Below are 27958 nucleotides of genomic sequence, written 5' to 3'. Positions count from 1 at the left end.
CAGGCATAGATATAACCATGGCTTTGAATGTTTAATAGAAGGAAAGGGAGTCAATGAGTTTGTGACAAGCTAAAAATGAGAAAAAAGCATAGGAGAGTGGAAAGAAATTATTGTAGTCAAGATGACCATCATTAAAAAGTATGTACACTGTATGCTACAAAGTAGAATTTGGCCATAAAAACAGGATATATCATTAGTCCCAGCCACCAGTCCTAGTACCCATGTTGGTCACTGGCATATTTCCACTGCTCTGAGATGAAATGATAAAACATTATAGTGATTTTTCATGAAGCTAAATTTATTCAGTTTACACACTTGCTCTTTATTTTGACATATTTCAGCTTTTTTTTTTTTTTGGATGTTAAAACGTTCTTTTCTTTTGGGAAAAAATAGTAATAAGTAGTTGACAGATTTAAGGTCCTTACTAGACAAAATAAAAATTTGGCAAATATTTGTCAGTTCTTCCACACTGATACTTATTTTGAAATCCTATTGTCTAGAAATCACTGGACCAGTTAATCTTCAAGATTTCTTACAAATCTGGGAACTTAGACTCCTAGATATTAAAAGAATTTATCTATAAGGACCATTCAGTAACACCAGGCAGAACATTTCCAAGGAGACTTCAGTGCATCTAGTTCCAAATAATTCACATTTTATACAGAGGCCTGATTCTTGTCCCCTAGGAAATTACAATCTAAGGCAGAACAGAGGTACAGATTGTTGTCACCTGGCACACAGAAGATAGGATAGAAACATCAATCTAATATACACAATAATAAGCTACTAACAGAATATAATTTAGGGTTAGATGAGAGGAAGACAAAAATCATGATATCGGGAGGGAGGTCCTATTTGTAAAGAGTAGCCCAGTGGAGAACTATACCCAAACCAGACTAAAGGACAAAACAATCAGGTCATCTCAGAGTCAACCAGGGCTATCTGGAACTCCTTAAATGTTACTGAATCACTCTGTTTGCCTCGATGTCCCGAGGCTGGACATGCCTATAGAATTTCAGCGGCCAGACTAGAGAGATGGTTTTCATCAGGAATTAGGAAAAAAGCACTGTTTTATTGGGTTTGATTTTTATACTACATACAGGTTCTGGTGAAGACGTTAAATACTGGTTAAAGTAACTTAACTAGGCCACCAAAAAATTCCTGAATGGTTAAGTTAGTAGCAAAAACTGTGGATAAAATTCATAATTAAGCAGATTCTCACTATACCCAAGTTCATTCTTAGTCACAAGAGTAGGTATTTTTGAAAGGCACATTAATTATAGACATCTAGTGGGTGAGTGATGTCTTTATTTCATTCAGGTGGTCTTCCTCTGGTCGCAATTAATGTGGCTTCTAAAAATACATTCAGTTGTAATCCAGAGGGTGTTTAGGCCCTTGGAAAATCTGGCTCCTTGTTAAAAATATGTAATTAGTTTTAATTTTGAATATAAGCAATGAACTAATGGCTTCTGAATTTGCAAGATAAGTATTTCCTAAAGGAGATAACCAGGAAAATGCTAATAACTGGGAAAACAACTTACTGAATAGAAACCTAACAGTTTACTGTGACAAATAAAAGTATGTATTTATTGTCACATTCTTCTTGAGAGCAGTATATGATTTTAGTGTGTTGAGCATGATTTGATTTACCATTAATTTAGCTCACTGGCATTTATTGAATGCCTACTAAGTGCCTGGTTCTGGCGATACAAAGATAAATAAAAACCTTTGTTCACCAGGCTGTCACCATCTCTAGGCGGTGCTCAGTGCACATTTAAAAAATACAATAATTTCTATTGAAACTCACACCATACCACACACCCCTACACAGAAACGCACACTATTTTAGAGGATCTAGGTATGTTAGAAATTTTCAGAAATTGAAGGAAGCAGGCCTTAGGGCCAGAGCCCACATCTAATTCTTCAGTATATTAACATCTTGGTTTTAAAAATCATTAAATAATATGCTTTGGGTTTTCTTTCTCCTTTGGCCTCATTTTATGGAGACCTTCTAGAAGGTCTTCATGGCGCTTCCCAGTCTAACCCAACCTAAGCTCTGTATTTCCTGGTTGCTTAGTTTGGTAGAAGCTCCTCCAGGAACTTCAGTTGAAAGTCATCTACTCCAGTCCTTTTCAGATTCCTTAATCCTATCTGAGAGGAGGGAAGGAGAGGCAGGTTGCCATTTCAGTGTTTTTCTGTGGCTGTGATACTGCCCTTGGCTCACGAACCCTTGGGGGAAACCTTGGCTCTGCATTTTAAGAGTTTTGCCTGTTTGATATCAGGAGGCCCTGGGAGGCTCCTGCGTACCCACACTGCGTAAAGTAGTTCTCTTCATCTGCCAAGTAGAAGCCCCATTTTGTTCCAGAAATAAGCTGAAAGTGGAGCCCGACGGTGTGACTGCAGCAAACCAGGCCTGGCCTCTTTCCCACGCTTTAATTGGGGACCCAGGGCTCGATCTGAGAGGTGCTGTGGGTCGGGGATCCATGAGCTAGGGCGGGTGGTACATCGCGCGGCTCCTGGCTGTTCTCCAGCATCCAGGAGCTACGTGCGGGGCAGATTCTGGCATCGGCTCCGGGCCGAGTTTGAAAACCCGGTCACTCTGTTCTTCTCCAGCACCAGAAAGGCGCAGTTCCCCTCGGGAGGGATAAGCCCAGGGTGACCTAGAGGAGGGTCTGGAGGGGTAGCTCTGCTGTTGCAGTGGAGTAGAGTGGGCAAGCAGTGGCTCAGATGGGCGCAGCGCCGCCCAGACTAGCCAAGCACAGACAGGGTTGCTTTGACTTGGCCTAAGTCAGCGTGTATAGAACCCCCAAGACAGTTTCGCCTCAGCTGCAGGCAGAACGGAGCCACGCGCAGCCTGGGCCCTTTGCCCCTACGGGCGGATAAACCCTTTGACCTGGTCACTCTGTGTAGTCCTTCTGGGACCTATCAGGTCAGAGGCGGCTTCTGTGTTGCTGCCCAGCGTGTCGCAGATGTCCATACTTGCGTCCATGGAGTCTCCGTCTGCCCTCGGTGCTTTGGCAGGAATCACAGTCGCCACCGCAGGACCCCTCTGCAACTTAACCAGCCTTGCTCTCGCTGCTTCAACCCAAAGGGAAGGGCCTGGAGCGGACGACATTCCTTGACGCTGTCAGGACAAACAGGCGCGCGACTGGTGCAGACCCTACCCCAGCACGCCCAGGACTGGCGCAGAGGCTTTCGCGTCGGGGTCGCAGCTAGAACTGCTCTCCCCAGAGCCTTGCCGGGAGGGAAGTAAAAACAAGACGTCCCGCCCGGTACCCCATATGTTACAACTGTACAGTTTCGATCCCTCCCTCCGCTTCCCGACCCTAGAGGGTTAAATCAGGAGGGTACAACGCCACCCCTTCCTCCTACTCCCCCTTCCCCCGCCCCGCCTCACCTTACCTTTAAAAAGTTAAAAAATGTCTGCAGTTGAAATCTCTTAAAGGGGCGGTGCTGGTGAACGAGTACTCTTGGCACGAGTCTCTGAGAAGGCTGGCTAGGGGCGTGAGTTCGCTCCACCAGCACCAAAACACTGAAGAAAAAAAAAAAAAAAAAAAAAAAGCGAGAGAGAGGGGGGAAAAAGGAAGGGAAAAAAAGGGGGGAAAAAGGCAGACAGACATACACTTTAGATAAGGACAATTAGTCACCAGTGAGACCCTGTAGGAAGAGAGGTTTAAATCAGAGGGATTTAATGAGGGTGCTCTGTGCCTTTCCTGAAGCCATGCCCTCCAGCAACTCCCGCCCCCCTGCGTGCCTAGCCCCGGTGGCTCTCTTCTTGGCTCTGTTGCTCCATCTCTCCCTTTCCTCCCAAGCTGGAGACAGGAGACCCTTGCCTGTAGACAGAGCTCCAGGTTTGAAGGAAAAGACCCTGATTCTACTTGATGTGAGCACCAAGAACCCAGTCAGGACAGTCAATGAGAACTTCCTCTCTCTGCAGCTGGATCCGTCCATCATTCATGATGGCTGGCTCGATTTCTTAAGGTAAGGCAGGGGCTTCAATGGATCATTTTTTTAAAAAGTAGCAACCCCCACCCCTTCCTATCCCCCCATTCCAAAGGGGGAAGAAGAAAATAAGCCAAGCGGATCTCTCAAAGAGAAGAAAGGTTTTCCTCCTCCTGGAATATTTGCTGTGAGGCTGTAACTGGTGATTGAGAAAAGCAGTGTTTTCTATTAAGATGCACATGTTTGCAATGCAGAAGGCATTTCAGAAACTTACCAGTTATGACTGAAAAAATGTTGTGCTTACATATATCCACAATTAGCCTCCCCGTCTACTTCCGAAAAGAAACAAGAGGTTCAGGGCAGTTACAAAAGCGAAGAAAAAGGTCTGGAACAACAAAGACCCGAGAGGGATGGGGGTGTGTGTGTGTGTGTGTGTGAGAGAGAGTGCCTGTCTGCGTGTGTCTGTGAGTGTTTAAGCGGGGATCGCACGAAAGTGGAATTTTCCACGAAAGATCGTTTCGTCAGTTCTCTCCCACTCCCAGACAGAAAATGAATCTAAGCAGAGGCTTGAGTGGTGAGCAAGTTGGTTCGGATTTTTAATTTTATATCCTCCTCTGTCCTTTCCAGACTTCAGGACTTTTTAAGATACTTTTTATAGACCGAATGGTCCCCCCCAGTCCCTTCTCCTTAAATCTCCTGCGATAACTGCATAGTTTAGTTTTTCTTTAAAGAAAAAAGAAAAAAAGTCCTCGCTCCGGTCATAGCGTATATAAGAAGAGCGGAAAGTGTCCTAGAAATACTCCTGGGATGTTTCGGAGATCTGAATCCAGCACTGGTGGATTAGGAAGCCGGGAGTTTTGTGATCATGGACCCTGCATTACTCTAGGGCTTGGACTCTAATTGGGCTCACTCTCTCCCCAGTTGTTACTGTTCAGCAGTAAGGCAACCATGATCCCTTCCCAACAGGGACAGAGTTGCAGTGTAAAAAAAAAAAAAAAAAAAAAAAAAAAAGTCTACAATGTCGAATCCAAGTGTTGAGTTTAAAAAAATTCCCTCCAAATTAGAGCCTCAGCTGTGGGCTCCCTCGAAGAGCTCCGAGCGCTCTCAGTCTCACTTTTCTGTCCTGAGGCCGCATCCGCGGCGCCTTTCCTGAATATCTTTCACTCTGCGAAATTCGAGTTTGCTTCTCGCGTGCGCCCGCCCCTCAGCTCTCCAGGTCTCCCCTGGTCTCGGCCAGGTCAGCGGACGCGGCAGGTAGCGGGAGGCGCTGTGTGGGGCGCTTCTTCCACGTGGAGCGAGCGTTGCGGGAGGACTGAGTGGTTGCTGTGGCCGCCGCCGAGGCCGTTTCGGTTCCTGCCCGCGCCTCCGCTGGGAGGGCGGGAACAGCTCTGCGCGGCCGGATTCCTCCTCGGAAGCTCTTCCGTGCAGCAGCGCGCGTCTGTGAGCTCGTCCGGGAGGTGGGGGGCGACTACACGCCCCACTTGCATCGCGCTTCTCTAGCTACGCGGACTCCTTCGGGGTTCTTCTGCTTCTCACCTTAAAAAGAACAACAAACTTTCATGTTCTCGCTGAATGCTTGTCGCAGAAAAGATTGTGGAAGGGGGCTTTTCGGGGAAGAAGCCTTGGCGGGGCGCATTTGCATTGGCTGTGCAGGCTTCCGGCTGGAAGGTTGTTGGAAACGCCGTTTCTGCGGGGCCGGACTCGCGCGGATGTCTCCTCGCCCGCTGTGGGCCCACACGACGCCCGATTGCGCCTGCCGGGTAACGCAGTGCCGGAGTCCTCGGCCAAGCGATCCTTCCGGCTACTGGACTTCTCCGGGCGGCCACGACTTTTGTTAGAAACTCTAAAATTGGAGTCTCTGTTTTTTTGTTTTCTCCTATCCACCGCCTTTAAGATACTCTTTAGTACCATTTGGATTGGATATTCAGAACCTGAAGCAGCAAAGCGTTAAAAATAACGTAGAGACCCGGAACTTAATAGCTGATGCCCTTAGCATCTGATTGCTCCTTCTCTACCCCTTCCCGAATTAGCAGAGTTTGGCTTTTGAAAAACCTATTTATGGAAATCCTGAACCTAAATAGGTGTAAATGGTATTCTGATGCCCCTCGAATCTCCTTCTACGGCGCAGGTTCCACATTTCGGCAAACTTCATTTTCCTCAGAGCTTCTAAATGGCCCCAAGTGGGAAGGAGAAAAGATGGAGCCCAACCCGGGGGGTGGAGAGGAGAACGTTACCTTTCCTGAGATCGGGCTGAATTATTTCAGGGGCCAAAGAGGCATTGCTTTTACTGTGCAAGGCGGGGCTGGGGAGTGTTCTCAGAAAGGCAAGGATTTACCCCGGGCATTTCTCTTGCTCAGGGATTTGGGAGATGCATACAGTTGTTATAAGGTAGTGGAAAAGGAAAATCAGCTTTGGCATTAAAAAAAATCAACTTGACCTCAGGTGCCTGCTCTGAGAGAAAGAAGGCGGGTTTCACCTTCTCCATGGAGGTTGCGATGCCCCTGGGGCAGAGGAGGCATATCCCGTCTTTCAGCCCAGAAGTTTGGCAAAAATCGGAGCCCGGGGTCCGTGCGCTGCGCGTCTCCTCCAGGAGAGCTTTTCGGGCAGGGGCAGAAGCCCCGCAACTGCGCCTTAGTCCCGTGTTCTCAGCAGAAGGGTACCCCCCACCTTATGCACACACTGTTAACAAACACAATCTAACTCTTTGTAAATACTACCTTTGGTGAGCATCGTCGGGGTGCCTGAGGGAGGGGGCCACGACCAGTTGGGCGCCGGAGGCGTAGCTCCCGGAGCCCCACGGCCCAAGACTGGGCGGGCTGGGGCGCCAGGCACAACCCCACAGAGAGTGGGAAGAGGGCCTTGCTGGTGCCCCGCGCCCTCTCGCTTGTCCCCCGGATCCTTTCCATTCTCCTTCTCTATCCCTGCAGCTCCAAGCGTCTGGTGACCCTGGCCCGGGGACTTTCGCCCGCCTTTCTGCGCTTCGGGGGCAAAAGGACCGACTTCCTGCAGTTCCAGAATCTGAGGAACCCGGCAAAAAGCCGTGGGGGTCCCGGCCCGGATTACTATCTCAAAAACTATGAGGATGGTGAGAAACTTGCTCCCCACTCTTGTGGGGTGGGGGAAGTTTGGGGAGTGGGAGCGAGCAATCGATATGTGTGCGTGTGGGGTGCAGATTTGGCGGAGCGCCAGGTTGAAGCTCACCTGAAAAACTGGTAGCTGTAGGCGAGGGGAAACTGGAGTGCGGGATTCCTGACGTGATTACACGGAGGGGGCTCATCAGGTTGTCCTTGTCCAGGCTGCCGGCCTTTCTTGGGCGGCTGGGTCTCAGAGGCCAAGAACTAGTAGCCAAAACTTATGACTGGCTAGTCCTATAGGGAGAAGGTGCAGTGGGTTTCTTGAGAAAATCCAGTCAGGCTCATAAAGGGGCAGGGTCACGTTTCCTTTCTAAAATTAAAGGAAGTGCCTTTTTGTTTTTCTTATTCTTTGCTTTCCTGAGATGAGGCTACGGAGGGCTTCAGCCTTTTTTGAATCCCACTCTAAAGTTTTCTGGAATAATCCTTTTTAGATTGGTCCATTGTTGGGAAGGTTTGAAACTTTTCACAGTGGGTTCTTCTTTAGACTGCCTAATCTCATAGTCGCACTTTTTTTTTTCTCAGTTTCAAAATGGGATTATAAATGCCAGCCTTTCCTGCCAGGATCAGATGAGTTAAGTGTTGGAAGGGCTTTTGAAAATGCCAGATCCTATTCCAGTGTGAGAGGCCAATCTTTTTACGTTTGAACAGTCTCATTTTTACTAGGGAAAAATGAAAGTGGTATTTAAGAAAATTGTTTAGAGGGTTTGGTGTTAATAACTATGCACTTTCTGTGTGGGTAGAGGAACAGAGTTTCTTTCAAATGGGCAAGATGGCAATTGATGGGTCTTCACCCACTGAGGTTGTTTAGATTGGGTAGAAGAGGCATTAGTGTCCATTCCTGGAGAGCTATCTCTGCCCTGTTGTCCCTTCTCATAAATGAGCTACAGTTTTATTTTTAAAGTGCTCAGGGACATGTTCTCAGAGCTTCCTGGATTTTGTTACATCTTGTCCTTACAAATCAGCAAAACGAGGAAAAGTCCTTGTATTTTCTGGGGCTTTCAATGAATGGGAATTCTGGAGAGTTTGGATCTATTTCAAGGTTGGCTGAGAAACCTTTTTTTTAAAGTGCCAGACTGGAGAAAGAGGGCAAGGCTGAGGCTTCTTGAGTTTGAATCCTGAATTAGACTCACTCTTTTACAACATTGGCTAAGAGTGTAGGTGTTTAAGGCTACATCTTTTCAAAGGTAAATATCATTGCTATAAAAATGTGGGTTGCCAGTAGATTTTGCTGTCACTCATCATAAAATGCTGAAAGGTAAAAGATAATCCTGAACAGCAGCTCTGATGGTAATTTGACCTGGGGCTTTATAGCTCCCAGGGTCACTGTCAGCTCTGTGTTCGGATACAAGAAGGGAGAATATTAATGGTTTTCCTGATGAAACAGCTCTTCTTTGAGTCCATTTGAACTACTTCCTCTTTAGTTTGTGAAAAAACTTGTAAGAGCCCCAGGGACCACTGTGGGAAAAAAAAAGACTATTATAAGTTTAGAAATTAACCTTTTTCTCCCAAACTTGTACCTAGGATTGTATTACCTATTCATTGAGAGTGGGAGATATGCTTAAAATGAAGGATACAATTTGTTTCCCTTTGTACAAGGAGAAAGTGGGCATCATGGGGAGAAAGGATATTGGCAGAAGGCCGTGCCCCATAAAACTTCATAGAATTAGGAAAAAACCAGAAATGGAAAAGATCTAAGAGGTCATCTTCAGTCCTCCCACCACTTCAGGGTTCAGTACAGGATCATTCCATATGGAATCCTTTTCTTGTTTTGTCCAACATGGTATTAAATATCTCTAGGAGTGTAGTTTTCACCACTCCTGTGGGAGAGAGTTTTTTTGTCCCATAGGTTTTCACCGGTAAATTTTTCCTGAATTTTCCCTTTATATTCTCTAAATATTTGATTACTCCTCTTTGCATTTTTTCAGACATTTACCTTCAAAATAATTTCTTTGTTGTGTCAGCTTCAAAAAAAGATTTCCTCATAGCTGTTCTTTATCTAGACTACCTGGATTTAATTCTTTTAAAACTTTCTTTAAAGTCAGTCCTTCCAGACACTAATCTGTTTTATTGCTCCTAGCTGAACTCCTTTTGATTTATGTCTCCTTGGTAATAAGATGCTCTGAACTATATCAGTATTTGAGGCCTTAGCACAGTTAAAGAGAGTAAGAATGCCCTGTTTCTGCCCTTTGATGCTCACATATCCTTAAATCACCCATAGTGTCTTTGTTGTTGCATGTTGCATTGCAGAGTTAAAGGCAAAAATGGTTTTTGTATAGCCTCAGCAATTTTGCAAATGTTATACTTCAGTTGTCACTTTTAATCCAGTGATAACTGTCATCATAATGAGCCTCTTAAAATAATTAGGTCTTCTCAGTAGACAGCCCTGTAATAGGCATTTTGGCATAAGTACCTTATTTTTTAAAAAAGGGATGTATTGGCTTAAACATAATATAGAATAATAACATACATTTTGAATAATTAGATACAGCTACTGGCACATTATGAAATTGAGTGACATAGGGAATAGAATGTGGAATTTGGACTCAGAAAGCCTGTATTTCAGGCCTGGCTCTATCACTTATGAATATGTGGCCCTGGGCTTGCTGCTTCTCTGTAATATATGGATGTGATAATACCTGCTCTGCATTGCTTCTGGAGGGTTCTGAGAGGTATCTGTATAAAATATTTTGTCAACCGCAAAGCACTATGAAGGCTAAGTATTCCTACTTCTATTAAAGGCAGCTTCAGGAAATTTATAACATATATGTTTAATATTTTAAAGTGGGTTTAAGGAGTGAATAAGATGTGGTAGACCAAAGTTTATATAGAAGAAAGGAGATAGAATTAGGGAATTGTTTGAGAGGATTAAGAGAATGTAGGGAGAATTTTTAGGGAGAATTGTCTTGAAGGGATGGAGGTGAAGAACATAGGGTGGCTATTTTTTTTGTGTGGTAATGAAAGAAGAGACTAATCTTTAGTTTTGTTATATACTAACATTAAAATGAACTGATAGTTCCAGCTTGGGTAATGTACACTTTTCTGGTTAATTCATTCATATTGCTACCTCGATGTGATTTTTTGTTGTTGTTTTCCCCTGAATTAATAGGGCAATTAACAAGTCATGTGGCTTATATTTTCCAAAAACTTTTAAAGCATATTAATGCAGCTGCATTTTCTCTTTCTAAAGTCACTGTTTGCATAAACTTTGGGAACTTCTCTAGTTAGTCCTTTAATACAGTTACCTATTCCACTCTTAGCGTAGGCAACTTGAACTTCATATAAACATGATGATGATGGAGGAAATAAAAAATAGGATTGTTCTTCATATTTTGGAGTCTTACCCTTTGCCTCTCTATGGGATGTTATGCTTTTCTTGCTCCTAACAAAGAAATCTTGGGTTAATCTTTTGTTCTTAAGTTTATTTTGCTGCAGTCTGCCTCTCTTTGTTGTATATTCAGTGTGCTTTATTTGTATGCCTGTCTCTTTACTGCCATAACCATATCTTTAATCAAGATATACACCATTTATTATGCACATCAAAAGCCAGCTTAATATTTCTAAAATATCATATTCATCATGTCACTTTTTTGCTGGAAAACTTTGATCATTTTTGGATTGCTTACAGAAAATGTTCAAACTCCTCACCTTGGCATTCAAAGCCTTTTTAAATCTCAGCTTACCTTTTGTACCCTATGTTTTCATATAACTTTTATTACAGCCCAGCTTGATTTTCACTGTTTCCTTAAAACACCTTTATCTCAACCCCCTTTGTTCAGCCATTCTATCTCTGCTTTAAATGCCTTTTTCTTGGCTCTGTTAAAATCTCACCACCCACTCCACCCAATTCTTGAAGACCCATTGCAAATGCTCCTTATTTTCACAAGCCTTTCCTGAACAGGTCATTTCATAGTTATCTCTTCTTTCTCTGGACTATTGCAGTTCTTTCTCATTATGTTGTTCTTTTGGCCCCTTCTGCCTTGTTTTGCTTTTCAACTTTACATATATATATATATATATATATATATATATATATATATATGTATATATGAAAAGTTAAACATATATATATGTATTTTTGTTTTACCTTTTCAATTAGAATGCAAATTCTTTATAGGAAGGGACCATATCTAATTGTTGTATATCCTAAAATGTCTAGCATTATGTATGACACATAGTAGAACTTCCGCAAATATTTTTGGCTGCATACTAGGTTAAGAGCCTGTTAAAGGCACTGGAAAAATGGAGGTTACCAATGAAGAAATGAGTAAACACATACATAAAGATTCTATTCATTTTTCACCTTCAATGCATTTTCCCACGAAGTCCATTCTTAATATTTATTTTAATGACATCCTTCATTATTTTAACTATGTACTCTTTATCTTTGGTAGTCTAAGTGTCTTGGTTTCATACTGTGCATTAAATCAACTTTACCACCTGATTTAAAGCCTTGCACTGGACCCACACTATTTTTTATTGTGTCTGTTTCTTCTTTGCCTTTACTTTTGCTTTCCTTGGTTAGCCTTACGTAGTTTCTACACCTAATTTTCCAATTCCCAAATTAATAGTACCTTTTCACAAATTTAAATGTTTTTTCAATCTTCGTCTCCTGAAAATTTTCTCTTCTGAGAGCTTCTGAAATCCTAAATAATGAATGTGGAGTACACTTTATAAACTTTAAGGCACTATACAACTATTATTATTGTTTTCCTTTCTCCAGGAAGTTTTCCTAGTTTTAGTAGAGGTGAGGTAGTTAATTTTTTATCTTTCTATTCCCATTCCATCAATCAAGGCATATGACATAAGAACAGCACAACTGCCAAAATACATATTTGCCTTGAACTTATCCACCTTTCATTATCTCACTTTACTTTACATAAATGTTTCTTGAAATCCAATTACATTTAACAAGTGTTTATTGATTACCTGCTCTGTGTTTAGTTTCATGCTGGACAAAATGCAGATTATCAAATAAATAAAAGATACAGTCCTATATCAACATTAGAGCACAACAGTAATCATTGCTGTAGGCAAGATCCACTAATCAGTGTTAAAATAAGTAGGCGAAGTTTAAGGCAAAGCAGCATATTTGCATAGCCTCAAAGCACTCTCATAATGTTAATTAATTAATTAATTATTGTGGTGGTTTTAGCATATGACCACCAATTCTTTGATACTTTTAGGATGTGGAACTTCTGTTTTCCCCTTGAGTGAGGGCTGGATTTAACAACTTGTTTCTAAAGAAGAGAGTCTATAAAGCAGAAAATAGTAACTTTACAGTGGAGAAGCTGTCAGATACCATTTCAACAAAGTGATCAAGGTTAACATCAGCAGATAGGTCATGTTGATATCATGTATTCCCTGATATCATGTGATGAGAAGGGCACTTCACCTTTGTGATATTCTTTCCCCAAATCCATAACTCTCTGTAAATATGAGAAAACACTAGTCAAATTGAAGGATACTGCACAAAATACTTGACTTTTCCCCTTCAAAAGACACTGTCTCTGCTATCAATGATCTAATAGCTTGTTAGTGAGATAACATTTATAATGATAAAACTGAAGAGTAACACAAAGACAATATAGAATGAAGTGCTAAGTGGAACAAAATAGTTTGCCAGGATGTGACAGGAAAAGTAGAGATGAATACTGGCCAGACTTAGGTGGGAGTTAGGTTGGGCCTTGTGAAGGATACCTAGACTTTGGAGAAGTAGAGATGAGAGAGGACATTTCATTCAAGGGAAAGAGCATGAGGCAAAGCCTAAATATGTGTTTGGGCAATAAGGAGACCACCTGCCTAAATAGAAGGTACATGTTAGAAATTATATTAGTTCATGTTGCTAGAAGCATAACAGATTCTTTTTTATAGAAGCCTATTTGCATATTTTTTGTTAATTCAGTAATGTTTATAATTTTAAAATTATGAAAAGCACATATTAGAAATTATTCTAAGAAAAGCTCATATTTCTAGAATTATGTCTAATTTGAATTTTAAGAAGTGCTAATGTATTTTTGTTAGCTCCAAAATATGTAATTAAAAAAGAAGAAAGTACATGTGTGAGAGTAAAGGTTGGTTGGGTAAATCCAGATCAGATGATGAGAATGTTGAATTTTAAGCATAGTAAAATGGAATTGGCCCTATAGGAAAATAGAGGCTAAGTTCTTTTACTCCATTGGAGAGGGGAAGGACATGTTTTCAACATGGATAATGACCTTACCCTCTCCCATTCTTCTTTTCCAAATCATTGCACACATTCATATACTCTAGCTAAAGTGTCTTATAACTGAACTTGATGAGGTTTGAGTTATGAAGCATGTTTGAAGGACAGATAATTTAAAACTAAATTATTAATTTGTTTCTTATAGGGTATATAAAATAAAGGTTTTAGAATTTGCTTGATAATTTTTGTTACCCTTCCTTCTTTTACAGAGTAAAAACAGGCTACTACTTCGTAATATTTATTCATTCATGAGTTTACTCATTGAGCAGGCAGCTAGCTCCAGGGCCGTTTGATGCAGAGGCTGGGAGGCCCAGCTATGGTTGTCAAATTACATACTCCTGACCTCTTATCACTTCAGCAGCATCAGTCAAAAGCAGTTTCTAGAGATTTTTAGGCCAAGAAAAGCCTCCATTCCAAGGCCACTATTTGGCATTTCATGATTTGTCTGCCAGCAACTTTAGAAGGATTTGACACAATTTATATTGTATTAAAGGGTGTCAGAAATCACCTGAAGTTTTATATATGTTTTATTCTGCCTTTTGGAAACAAAGTGGGTGCATTTTCTGTAATGTTTGAAATTTGGTACCAGGTCCTGAGTGCTAGTTGCAGCTCCCTGTACCCCTGTGAATTTGAATGTGGTATCTAAAGATATAGTTATCATGCCATTTAGTCACAGTTTAGTCATTGTGGATCTATATAGTGCTGGAAGTGGTAGAGAGGAGATCTGGAAACTCTGGTCTACTGCTTGTAGAGGTGGCTTAATTAATTTCAGTGAATCAGAAAGTCTAGTAAATAGGCCTTTCAATCACAACCACATTTGTATAATTTATCACCTGATCATTGGGGCTAAAGGTAATCCACAAACAGTTATGTGTTCCTGTACAACACAAATTGTGCTACTGTTGCCAATACCAAATATCACTGTTTATCTTGCCATATTTATTTATATTCTCTCTCCTGTTCTCCCAAGGCCTCCTGGTGGGATGGGTACGTCATGGAAGAAAAGAAGTTTCTTTCAAAATTCCCTGGGCCTGTTTAGCCTGCCAGTCACATGGTCTGGGCTCGTAGTCAGGAGCCTCTTCTGAGAATCCTTCATCAAAATGGATTAAATGTTAAGACTCTTAACTTCTGTGCTTCTTAGTACCTTAATCAAGTTTTCAGCTGTCTAGGTCTATGAGGCAATGGATTGGAACTCTGAACAGTGTGTGTGTGTATGAGGCAGAGAGAGAGAGACAGAGACAGAGACAGAGACAGAGCATATGAATATATGAGTATGAAAGAATTTGGTGTGTTTTATTTTTCACACTTGTCCATGGTGGTGATGTAGGCAAAGTAAATACAATTTGTAGACTAGTGGCTAATACTATAGAACATATAGATACCTTGTTGAACTCCTTTGTCTTTTGGTTTCATGATCAGTTTTCTTCACTTTAGTACAGTGAAAAGCAGTGTAATTTTGCTTAATTCAATACATGTTTTTTAAATTATAAACCAAATGCCAAGTTTAGTCTAGATACTGGGGCTACCCAAGAGGAATAGAACATGAACTGTACTCTCAAAGTGCTCTGGTCTTACATATTCAATAGAATTTCTCAATGGTCTTGAGTATCATCACTCTACTTTAGTCAGACTAATCTTCGCTAAGTCTTTCCACTTTGCTCATAGTATACCCTCTATGAGCCTATACCCTTGAACACTCATTTTCTGTCTTGAATTAAAATTTTTACTTGTCCTTCAAAGCTCTGCCCAAGTCCCCTGTTTCATTAAGCCTTCTGCTGAGCCAATCCTCATTAATCCTCTCTCATTCTCTAAATTTTTCTGAAATTCTGCTCTGAATACTTGATCTAATTTAGTCCAAGTGCCCCAGAATTTATGTTTGATTGACTTAAGCAGACATCATTTTTGTCTCTAGGAATTTACAATCAAAACACACTGGGATTGACATATACATAAAAATCCATATAGATAACCATCATCACATTGCATGGAACAGACACATTAAGTCAAACAAAAATTTATGTTATTTACAAACCTTAATGCATGTGTTTTGCTTTTTGTGTGGTGAAGAATGAAGAGTGAAAAATATAAGCTGCATATTTAGAAAAGATGGGGTACATATCTGTATCTACATGTTTGTATTGAGGGAGTTGGGGATTAAACCAGTACCTTATTTTTTACATGCTCTGGAAAGGCAAAAACACCTTGAAAGATGGAAGATGAGAATGCAAAAGTTAAATTGCTCAGATTTGGGTCATTATCTTTGAAATACTATGGAAGAATGGATGTTCCCCCTGCAGCTTAATAATAGTAATAGTATAATAATATTACCTAACATTGTTGGGTGCTTCTTATGTGTCAAGTACTATTTTAAGGAATTTACATAGATTAACATTTAATCCTCTTATCAGCCCTATGAGGAAAGTAATATTTTCCCATTTGACAGATGGGGAAACTGAGGCACAGAGTGGTTAAATAACTTGCCCAAGGCCACCTAGGTGAAGAGTAAAGAGTTGGGGAGCAGGGACTCAATGACATCACCCATTAAACCTGAAGGCTTAAGCGGAGCCTGTGTTAATGAACTTGTGTTTCTACTAACTAAATGTGTCATTGTGCAAGTTGTTAACCTTCCTGAAGCCTTCCTTATACACAAAATGAAGAAAATGGACCACATTGTCTGTTTGTAGCATCTAATTCTGAGATTCTGTGAGTCAAAGATCTCAGACATACAAGGCATGTAGGAAATAATAGCAATGGGAACAAGATAGGATATATTCAAACGTTAAAGGATGTAGAACAAGCTGTAAGGGTTATAGAAGTTCAGAGAAGGAGATTAAGTGAGAGTTGGAGTAGTCAGGACAGGTGCCTAGGAGGAGGGAGCTTGACCTGGCCTTAAGGGTAAATAATAATAATGCTAATAACAGCTACTGTTTGTTGAGTTCTTACTGTGTTTACATATGGTATCTCATTTAATTCTTAAATCAATCTGTTGACAAACGTGTGAGCATGCACGTGTGTATGTGTGTGTATATGAAGAAATAGGGACTCGGAAGAGACATGTGACTTGCTTAAGGTCATAAGATCAGTAGTTAGTACAACCAGGATTAGAACCCAGTCCTATTCTCTCTTCACTGTGCTTAGATAAGAGGGATCCAGTCTTTGGTTCATTCACTATTTCATTTATTCATCTGTTCATCTATCAGGCACTCAAAAGCCCTATACTAAGTATCGTGGAGCAGTAAAAAAAATGTGTGCCATAGACCCTCCCTCAAAGGTCTAGTGGGTTAGGACACAAAATAGTTGTTAGGAAAAACAGCAAAAGAATAATCACAGGGAGACACATGAACAATTGAAAGAGATGATTGTCACACTTTATGACATTTGAAGGAATAGGACAGAAACTGATCCAATGGAATAGAACTTATTAGTTCTATCCAATGGGATAGAACTATTTTGGAAGCAGATGAATTGAAAAGAATACTAGAAATGGATCAACAGTGTCATTGATGTAAGGGAAATGGCAGGAAAAAAAGCAGAAAAATAAGAATATTTGAAAAAGTTGTTGGAAAGTTACCATTAAATTATTGGGCAATTTTAGAATTACTTTGTTTTTATTTATATACTAGAACCATACTCTGCATTTTTCTTCTTTCAAGTTCTGAGGCCGGAGAAACCTTGTGAAGGATAAAGGGGACTGATAAGGGTGAAGTTTCAAGAAAACCCTTCCTTCATACCTCTCTTCCTTATCTTTCTCTTTGAAGTGAGAGTTTGTTAAACTCAAGTAGAGATCACTTTTATAGCCATTTAAAATGAAGAAACTATGCAGCAAAGAGGTTATATATTCTACACAAAGTAAGTAACTGTGCTGGTAAGTGGCAGAGCTGTGGCTGGATCCAGGACAGTCTCACTCTGAAGTTGGTGATTTTCACCACCCCCATTATAGCATAACAGCACAATATTCCTCATTCTTCTACCAAGACAGCTTCAAAGGCCTTTCCTCTATGGGTTTATATTAACTTGAGTCTGATTTGAAAGTTTGAGAATGGGGCTAAATGAAAATTATGATTGTTTACCTCATGGCTCTTTCCATCTGGTTTGGGCAGTCTTCGTCTCCCATCTATTCTGTCATCTCTTTCTAAGGAAAATGGGTTCCCTTTCTCCAGCCTCTCTTCATCCTCCTGCCTCATTAATCTTTCTGAAGCTCCATGTTCTCCTGTCACTGCCTAGCTAGAAACCTTCAGGGTTATCCCTTGTCTAACTTAAATCCTCATTCTTCTCCAGTTTTCCAAGGCCTTCTAGAGTCAGCCCACCTTCCTTGGCCAGCTTCTTCTCTCCTCTTCCCCACAGGAACCTGAGTTTATTCACAAGCAGATGGTGTAGCTTCCTGTCACAGAGCTCCTACTCACTCTGCCATTCTCTTAATTTCTAACCCTCTGGATTTCTCACTCCATCATCTGTCTGCCCACTTTTTACCCACTTCTAAATTCTTCCTGCGTTTCAGAACCCTGCTCAAATTTGTCCTCCTTCTCTATGAATTCTTCACGATCACATTTATTCATTCATGAAGTGTTTATTGAGCCTGAATTTCCAAGGTATTTGTTGTATAAAAATCACTCTTTTGGCTATTTTCATTATTCTGCCTCAGTGTTCTCAGGTGTCTTTTTGTGTATGTTCATGTAGACTTGGCTCAACCCCTAGATTATACGTCACTGTGACAGCAGTGATTTTATCATTTTTGTTGTTGCTACAACATCTAGTAGCTGTCTTTTGCCTAGTAGTTCTTCAGTGTATACTTGTTGACTGATTATTTACCATTTATTGGGTAGCTTAATACACTAAAAAGAATAATAGCTCTTCCATTCATTGTTTCTGCTTTTTAAAAAATTCATAGTCTATTTCTGGTTAATGCTTAACTTCCTTATTCATATTTTTACTTTTAAAGTTTTAGGCTTTTTATTTATTTTATTAATACCAATGAGATGCATGCTCATTAATATAAATGTAATAATACATATATCATAGATAGAACCACTTTTAACAGTCTGGCATGTACCTTTTTAGACCTTTTTCTGTGCATACATATGTATATAAAAATTTAAATGTGTAAGTGGAATTGTATTTTTGTACAACTTGCTTATCTAGATAACCTTTTAGTCAGAAATTATGGGCTGTTTTTCAGTGGCTAAAGAATAATCCATATGTGGATGAGTTGTAATTTAACCATTCTTTCTAATTCATTGGTACTTTTTTGCAAGAACTTCTCTGTTTGCTATTTGTCTGTAGTTTCTAACAAAGCAGTGCTGTAGAATCATATCTTTTTTGTATTGGAACTTGATCTAAATTATTTATTTTCCCCAATGTCTTTTTAACCACCCTTATCCATTTTAATCCTTTTAGCTATAATGCATTCTTTGAGCAAATGTCAAGGAAACAGTCACAGCAAAACTAACCATGTGCATCAAAGTACAGTTTTCTTTTGTAAAACAAGTGATTTTAAAAGTTTTGGATACAGATAGAAAGTGACACTAAAAATATTTTGACTTTTTTGTTCAAATAGTATATCACTGTGTGATTTGAAAGAAATCCTAGCTGTCACTCATCTTGTTAAAGCTACTCTGTGAATTTGAATACTACTCAGCCAAAGAAGAGACATTTATAAAGACCTCACATAATGTTTTGTGAGAAACAGACTAAAGAAGGCAGAAGTAGCCATTTTTGAATAGCTCCCTAATCAGTTTGCAGGAGAAAAATAATCACACTTTACATTTGTAATGTTCTTTAAAATTTAAAGAACTATAGAACTAAAGAATAATAGAACTATAGAATTATAAAAACTCCTCTGATCCTCACAGGAGCTGTGTATAGTAAGTTTATTTTAAATTTTGGCATTTCTATATTATAAATGAGAAAACAGACTCAAGGAAGTTGCTCAGAGTAATACAGCTTTTAAGTGGCAGAACTGGGATTAGAACTCAGTACCTCTGTCTTCAAGCCTGATACTCTTAAATGAGGTATACACAGCTAATGATAATCCCTCCACTCTACTTCAGTGAACCAGGTGGGTACTTGTGTTCTGCAGTGTTTGGGCCAATCTGAAATAGGAAGGCTAGAATGGGCCTGTTGTTTCTTTGTGAGAGGCTGTGTTTGCTTGTAGGTGTGCTAGGCTCTAGTTTAGTCCCAGATTCTTTTTGAACTGTTCTTTATTGACAAACTTCTGGACAGGCTGCAGGATGCCATTTTTGTAGATTTGACACCTGAAACTCAGACTCCTTTGAGACTGGAATCCAAACCCAGGGTCAGGTTAGAACTAGTCCAGAGAATGGCACAGAGGGGACTTTTGAGAGTACTCTGTGGATGCCAGTATCACTGAGGAGACTTCCAACAAAGAATTTAAAAACCTTTTAAGTTCAGACATTCATTAGCTATCACGGTGCATCCAGTGAGAGGGTTTCATTTACCACAGAGGAGGCCCGTACTGAGTTAAGCAGAAGAGCTGGAAATAGAACATGAGCTTTTGGTGACAGTCACTAAACCATGCACACTTTAAAAAATGTTTGTAATCACCATTGAGGCGAATCTTTGTGTATCTCTCAGTGCCCTAATAGGTACACTCTTTTCATCTGGGTGTTTATTTCTTTGCAATTGTTGAGAAAAAAAAAAACCAGATTGTGGACTTATTTCCCTGGCCATTATGAATCCTCTTGGAGGAGTAGACTCAGGTTAAATTCACTGAGCTGTAGATTCAAAAGAAACTGTAGTCCAGGCTTAGCCAAGTTAAAACCCATAGGTGAAACTAAACATAACTTGAAACCATTAGAAAAATAAATGCTGTTGTTTCATAGAACAATTGTAGAAGCAAATGAATGATACCCCAGTCCAAAGGTCAGGATTTTCAACAGCTTGCAGCAGAAAACTTACACTTATTAAATGTCTTCACTAGGGGTTTTTGTGTTAGTGGATGACTGAGGTCTTTTGTTTCTTCTGTTTCCCTCATGGCAATAAAGTTGAAATTTAGAAAGCTTTCAAAATGAAATTTCTCATAGAAGTTATAACCACAGGTTTTAAGTTTTCATCACCTAAATGTGGAACAGAACAATTGAAAATTTGGGGGGAGGGGAAAAGAGGTTTGAGGACACATGTGGTGTGTATCAAGAATCAGTGTAAATCAGGAAGGTGTGGTAAGGGGGATTTCCTGTGTTACAGAACTGCTGAAATAGTGCTCCCCCACCCTCCATCAATACATTCCAAATTAAGGTGCTGGCCTTTTCTGACACCTTGCAGAGATGGTGTCCCTTACCTGACACACTGTAGTTTCCTTGAAGCTTCAATCAACAGTTGGTTGCTAAGAGAGCTCATCCTGGGGATAATGAGTTCTTTGGTTGTATCCTTTCTTTTGTACCTCATGAGTTTGGCAGGTACCTACCTGTAGGATGGGGCCAGACTAGTATTTTGAGTCTGTTCTTTTTTATCTCTGCTATAGGACAATTCATTTCCAGTTTTCCAGGTCTGATAATAGTAACTACCAATTATCGAGCACTTATACATCCCAAGTACTGGGCCAAAAGCTCTTCAAAGGTGATCAGATTTTTTCCTCACAACCCCTTGAAGCAGGTATAAACTGTCCCATTTGATAGAAGCTTAGAGAAGTTAGTGATTCTGGCTGCATTCCCCTAGCTAGGGGAGCTTTAAAAAAATGTTGGGTCCTAGGCTAATTAAATCAATCTCTGGTGGAGCCAAGGCATTGTGATTTTTAAAAATCACCCCAGATGGTTCTAAAGTGTACACCATGTTAAGAACCTCTGGGTGAAGTGATTTGCCTAAGGTACTTCAGCACGTTTGTTGTGGAGTTCAAGTCTAGACAGTCTGAATCTAGAGAGCAGGTATAGCAACTCTACTGAAGTAAAGCCTAAACTTTAATGTGCATGTGAATCGCCTGGGGATCTAGTAGTTAAAAATGAGATTCTGCTTTTCTAACAAACTCCCAGTCTTGCCATGCTGCTGGTCTGGGGACCACATTTGGAGGAACAAGGCTTTCCTACTGGTTACTAATATTAATACTTATGGTAGCCAGAAGGGGGAAATGTTCACTGAAAGGCAGCAGCAAGATCGGGAGCTGGGAGGGGCTTCTCATCCATTTTACTTTAGTAGTGATGGCAGGGATCATGGGTTGATTATGTAAACTTTTCAGGGTTTTCCTAGGGCTAAATAACCTGTTTCAGGTTATTTCCCTGTTCCTGAGATCCTTGGAAGTTTAAGACTGTGGCAAAACTAGTAAAACATCACTTGTTGAGGTGTTTTCATTTGTTAGTCATGTAGAGATGTGGGTTGTAACTGTTCAATTGGTCACCTTTCAAAACCCTCTCCTCCTCTTTTTTTAGGGAGGCCGAAACAGGAGTTCAGGCAAAAAATCCACAAATTTTCAGTTAAATGCTCATTCAATAAACATTTATTAAGCACTTACTGTGTAACAGCATTGCAATATGCTCTCCCAAAGGATACAAAAACGAATGGACATAGTCCTTGCTCTGATAGAACTCACACTTTAGTGGGAAAAATGTCATATACAATAGATAATGATGTGATGGAAATACAAATAGATAAATTACAGAGGAAGAAGCAGTAAACTTCACCTGAAGTAGTTGAGGAAGACTTCATTGTTATCACCGTTATTATTTCTGATTGTTATAAATGTTATTATTTCTGATTGTTTTTAATATTTATAGGAGTTTAGGTTATTCGACCATTGCTGAGATTTCTTAACGTTTCCTCTGTAATACATAATGGTTTTATAATTTTGAGATTAAGGGTGTAGATGATTCTCATCAATTACATGCATGAAAAAATTGACATTAAATGTATTTTCTTCTGGAAACAACAATATTAGTAACATCATCAGCCTACCTTTATTGAGCACTTCCAAGGTGCTATAAGCATTGTCTTATTTAATCTTTTTAAAATAGCTTTATTGTTATATAATTCACATTCAATACAATTCACATACCACTTAAAGTATACACTTCAATGGCTTTTAGTATATTCACAGAGTTGTGCAACCATCACAATCGCATTTTCATCACTACAAAAGGAAATCTCACATCCTTTAGTTATCTCCCCCAATCTCCCCCATCCCCCAGATGGAGGCAACCGCTAATATACCTCTGTCCCTGTGGGTTTGCCTATTCTGGGTATTTCATATAAATGAAATTACACAATAGGTGGTTCTTTGGGAATAATTTCTTTAACTTAGCATAATGTTTTAAAGGTTCATCCTTGTTGTACATATATCAGTACTTCATTTCTTTTTATTTCTGAACAATATTACACTGTATAGATATACCATATTTTGGTTATCCCTAAAAGAATGTTTCTTTTAGTTCGTGAGTATAATGAAACCTTTTTTTTCTTTTTAACATCTTTATTGGAGTATAATTGCTTTACAGTGGTGTGTTAGTTTCTGCTGTATAACAAAGTGAATCAGCTATACATAAACATATATCCCCATATCTCCTCCCTAGGCGTCTCCCTCCCACCCTCCCTATCCCACCCTTCTAGGTGGTCACAAAGCACCGAGCTGATCTCCCTGTGCTATGCGGCTGCTTCCCACTAGCTATCTATTTTACGTTTGGTAGTGTATATATGTCCATGCCACTCTCTCACTTTGTCCCAGCTTACCCTTCCCCCTCCCCATATCCTCAACTCCATTCTCTAGTAGGTCTGTGTCTTTATTCCCATCTTACCACTAGGTTCTTCATGACCTTTTTTTTTTTTTTTCCTTAGATTCCATATATATGTGTTAGCATACTGTATTTGTTTTTCTCTTTCTGACTTACTTCACTCTGTATGACAGACTCTAGGTCCATCCACCTCACTACAAATAACTCAATTTCGCTTCTTTTTATGGCTGAGTAATATTCCGTTGTATATATGTGCCACATCTTTTTTATCCATTCATCCGATGATGGACACTTAGGTTGCTTCCATGTCCTGGCTATTGTAAATAGAGCTGCAATGAATATTTTGGTACATGACTCTTTTGAATTATGGTTTTCTCAGGGTATATGCCCAGTAGAGGGATTGCTGTGTTGTTTGGTAGTTCTATTTTTAGTTTTTTAAGGAACCTCCATACTGTTCTCCATAGTGGCTGTATCAATTTACATTCCCACCAACAGTGCAAGAGTGTTCCCTTTTCTCCACACCCTCTCCAGCATTTATTGTTTGTAGATTTTTTGATGATGGCCATTCTGACCGGTGTGAGATGATATCTCATTGTAGTTTTGATTTGCATTTCTCTAATGATTAATGATGTTGAGCATTCTTTCATGTGTTTGTTGGCAATCTGTATATCTTCTTTGGAGAAATGTCTGTTTAGGTCTTCAATAAGTGGTGCTGGGAAAACTGGACAGGTACATGTAAAAGTATGAAATTAGAACACTCCCTAACACCATACACAAAAATAAACTCAAAATGGATTAAAGACCTAAATGTCAGGCCAGACACTATCAAACTCTTAGAGGAAAACATAGGCAGAACACTCTATGACATAAATCACAGCAAGATCCTTTTTGACCCAGCTCCTAGAGAAATGGAAATAAAAACACAAATAAACAAATGGGACCTAATGAAACTTAAAAGCTTTTGCACAGCAAAGGAAACCATAAACAAGACCAAAAGACAACCCTCAGAATGGCAGAAAATATTTGCAAATGAAGCAACTGACAAAGGATTAATCTCCAAAATTTACAAGCAGCTCATGCAGCTCAATAACAAAAAAACAAACAACCCAATCCAAAAATGAAACCTTTTTGATGCAATGCTAAATGTCCTTCCTGCCTGTTTGACTGCCTTTGGTATTTCTTACTTTTCCTTTGGTCTTATTGTTGCTGTCCTAGTCTAGACCATCTACTAAAATGGCAATCTCTTTTTTTTTATTATTAAATTTTACTGGAGTATGGTTGCTTTACAATGTTGTGTTAGCCTCCACTGCACAACAAAATGAATCAGCCATACACATACAGATATCCCCTCCCTTTTGGACTTCCCTCCCATTGGCAATCTCTTAATTGGTGTCAGTGGCCCTAATTTCTTTGAAAGAAAGACAATAAACAGTTCTTGAGCACCTACCCTCTGCAAGGCACTTTATATTATATCTCATTTAATCCTTACCAGGCAGGTTTTCTCATCACTTCAAGTTGAGGAAGCTGAAGTTCAGGGAGGTTAAGTAACTTGTCCCAGCTTTACAACTAGGACTTGACAGAGTCAGAGTTTATGATTCTAAAATCTATGTTTTTTCAACAATACGTGGTTGCTTCCAGTACATTTTAGAATTTTATCATATCTAGTTCAGTGATGCGTACATAGTGGGTGGTCAAAAATGCTTGCTTACTTGTATTGAATTCCTGTTTTAACACATCCTTACAGCATTTAAAAGCCAGAGAAGGACTAATGATCCTCTTACTATAAAATTATGATGCCTAAGGACTCACTCCACACTTCATCTTAGAGTAGACCTCTGTCCCTGGTATCTCTGCCCTTCAGTGTGTGGTGGTGTTTTTTAAAATCACTATATACCCTGTGCCAAGCACAGGCCTGGCACATAGTAGGTGCTCGATAAATATTTGTTGAAAGAATAATGAATGAGTTAGGTTGTAATGGTCTTGAATCCATCAAAATTGAAAACGAAGGTCTTTAATTCACATACCTTGAGGGTAGTTGTCCTTCCAGTGGTTGTTTCTGGATCTGTGTTTGCAATCACCCCAGAGACTACAGAGAATCTATGAATCTAATGTAATAAAATATTCACATGCAGAAAATAGAGATCTTGAGGAGTTACAGCTTGCATGTGAAGAAGGAGCCCTCACATCTTGAGAGTCTTGCTGTCTTAGAGCAAGCTTGTTTACTCAGAAGGAAAAAAAAAATACAGGGAGAAACTATAAAACAGACAAAAGCTAAATGGACAACTCTTAGTAATGGGATCATATCCTGGATTCTGTTCCCAGCCTGGCAGCCGATTTACTTGGCTGCTCCCAGCCCCTGGCTTACTCCCCCAGTAGTCTCATTTGCTTTACTAGTATAGGAGAGGGCTGTGGTGGGGGCATGGAGTGAGCATTGTGAAACCTTGATGACATTGGTAGGCTGATAAGTTACCACCATAGAGACCAGTGTCATGCTCATCTTTTGGCAGTCTTGGTTTTTTGGAAGTTGGAAGGGCTCTGGAAATACCTGTGAGCATAGTTTGAAAAGTGAAATTTTCTTGAGAATGAAGGAATATAGGGTGGGTTTTTGTTTTATGAATATTAACCGTTGATCCCTTTTCTGGGGTTTTTAGTCATGGTCAGGAGTATTTGGAGATGAAGGAATGCTATTCTTTTATCTTTTGTTTCTTTGTTTGTAACTGCTTAATACTTGGGAATTGATGAACTAAAAGTAATGATTATGTGCCATTGGGCCAATACCATTTCCAGTATACCAAGGCCATTTGGGAACCAGTTGTAAAAGGCATTCCTTGAGAGATGAAATTGGACTGGGATTTGGGATTCGATCGTCGAAGACAATCTGAGAGTTAACTTGAGAGTTAAGTCAAGGAGTTTGGGTTTTATCCTTTAGATAACAGAGAATCAAGGAAAGATTGTGATTAACAAAATTATATGTGATATTTTAGGAAAATTTATTTCATATCTCCTTACAGAACAGAACAGTGGTAGATTCCTAGCTGCAGAGGGACCAAGGAGAGGCTAGTGAAGATATCCAGGAGTGAGATGTGGACAGATTACATTAGTGAAGCAGCAGTGGGAAAGAAAAGGTATAGTTAGGGAGTCATTACAAAGGAAAAACTGACAGGACATGGTAATTGATTTGATATGGATAGTATCCTTTGCAATTACTTTGTGCTGTAGTTCTAACATGAAAGGGAGACTTTTTTTTTTTTTTTTTAAGAAAAGAGATTCATTGGGATCAAACAGTGCTTATAAACTGAGGGATTAATAGCGCTGGCATGGGCCAAACTTAATTTTAAAAAATTTAGTCAATGCAAAGCAGGCTTTTGGTTGTCAGTTCAACTGGAAACAATTCCCCTTTTCACTTCTTTTTTTTTTTTTTTTTTTTTTGCCTGACTTTTCTTTCAAAAGTCAAATAAAGCCAGACAGTTGGATAGTTGAGGATGGGGTTAAAAATGTTTTCTAAGTATTTGTACATAAACAGAAAGCACTTTTGTATTTTTCAGCCTTCCCCAGGTATTTGTGATGTATCTGTGTGACAGTTATGAATCTAGTTAACGTATAGGGGGAAAATCTTTCCTGTAGGTAATCTGCGCTCTTAAACCTGCCCCTTTGTCCTACAGTTATATATTCTTGCTTATAAATAGGGACTAGGTGAGTGAGTGGATAGCTCAGTTAATTGTCATCATCATCATCGTCATTGTTGTTATCATCATATAGCTATTTTTATTACTAATGACTTGTATTAAACATTTCATGTGAGTCAGACGTTGTACCCACATTATAACTACTATTTTATTTAATTCTTATAACCATCTTATGAGGTAGGCACATTTTTATTCTGGGCACAGATGAGGAAACTCAGGCTCAGAGTTGTTAAATAACTTGTTCAAGATCACACAGCTAGTAAGTGGCAGAGCAAGGACAGGAAAAAGAGATCACTTTAACTCCAAATCTCTATTATACATGCCAAAACATTTCCAAGTGCATCTCCAGCAGACATGTGGGGATCATCAGTTTTAGAGCTAAAAATCAACAGCATAATATTATTATATCTCCTAAAGAGAAATCTGGTTATAGGAACAAGGAATTATTTACAAACTGTTTGACATCATTTTTCTAGGTGCCTATCATTTTGCTATATAGTGAACCGATTTCAATAAGTCAGTGACTAATAGTAATGAGTTACTATCTGCCCAGGTAGGATTTAAAAAAAAAATGGTAAAAAACATATAACATACAATTTACCATCTTAGAGCTAATATATTTGAATTTAGTAAAGTTGAAGAATACAAAATCAACATACAAAAATCAGTTGCATTTCTATACACTAACACTGAAGTATCCAAAAAGGAAATTAAGAAAACAATCTTATTTACAGTAGCATCAAAGAGAATAAAATGCTTAGGAATAAACTTAACTAGAGAGGTGAAAGATGTTTCACTGAAAACTACAACACATTGATGAAAGAAATCAAAGACACAAATAAACGGAAACGCATCCTGTGTTTATGGATCGGAAGACTTAATATTATTAAAATGTCCGTACTACCCAAAGTGATCTGTAGATTGAATGTAATCCCTATAAAATCCCAATGGCATTTTGGCATCTATTTCTATACAGAAATAGAAAAAACTGCCCTAAGAGTCATTTGGAACAACAAGAGACCCTGAACAGCCAAAACTATTTTGAGAAAGAAAAGCAAAGGTGGAAGCATCACAGGTCCTGATTTCAAAATATATTGCAGTAATTAAAACAGTATGGTACTGGCATAAAGACAGACGTATAGACCAATGGAACACAGTAGAGAGCCTAGAAATAAATCCATGCATGTACAGTCAACTAATCTTCAAGAAGGTTGCCAAGAATACACAATGGGGAAAGGATAGTCTCTTCAACAAATGGTGTTGAGAAAACTGGATATCTTCTATCCATATGCAAAAGAACAA

At 39.5% G+C, this 27958-nt stretch overlaps 1 protein-coding gene across 3 annotated transcripts in view; it reads left to right on the top strand.

Annotated features, from left to right (window-relative positions):
• Positions 1 to 3691: 3691 nt before the first annotated feature.
• Positions 3692 to 27958, top strand: part of HPSE2 (heparanase 2 (inactive)) — a 626583-nt gene continuing 602316 nt past the window's right edge. For all 3 annotated transcript variants that reach the window (XM_068549005.1, XM_068549004.1, XM_068549003.1), the window contains exons 1-2: positions 3692 to 3981; positions 6870 to 7027. In XM_068549005.1, coding sequence (XP_068405106.1) covers positions 3692 to 3981; positions 6870 to 7027 — 448 coding nt within the window. The remainder of the gene's footprint in view (positions 3982 to 6869; positions 7028 to 27958) is intronic.

Source organism: Eschrichtius robustus, chromosome 7 (assembly GCF_028021215.1).
Source record: "Eschrichtius robustus isolate mEscRob2 chromosome 7, mEscRob2.pri, whole genome shotgun sequence".
In the NCBI taxonomy this organism is placed as follows: Eukaryota; Metazoa; Chordata; class Mammalia; order Artiodactyla; family Eschrichtiidae; genus Eschrichtius; species Eschrichtius robustus.
Note: the sequence above shows the minus strand (reverse complement) of the source record. Positions and strands in the feature narration are given on the sequence as shown.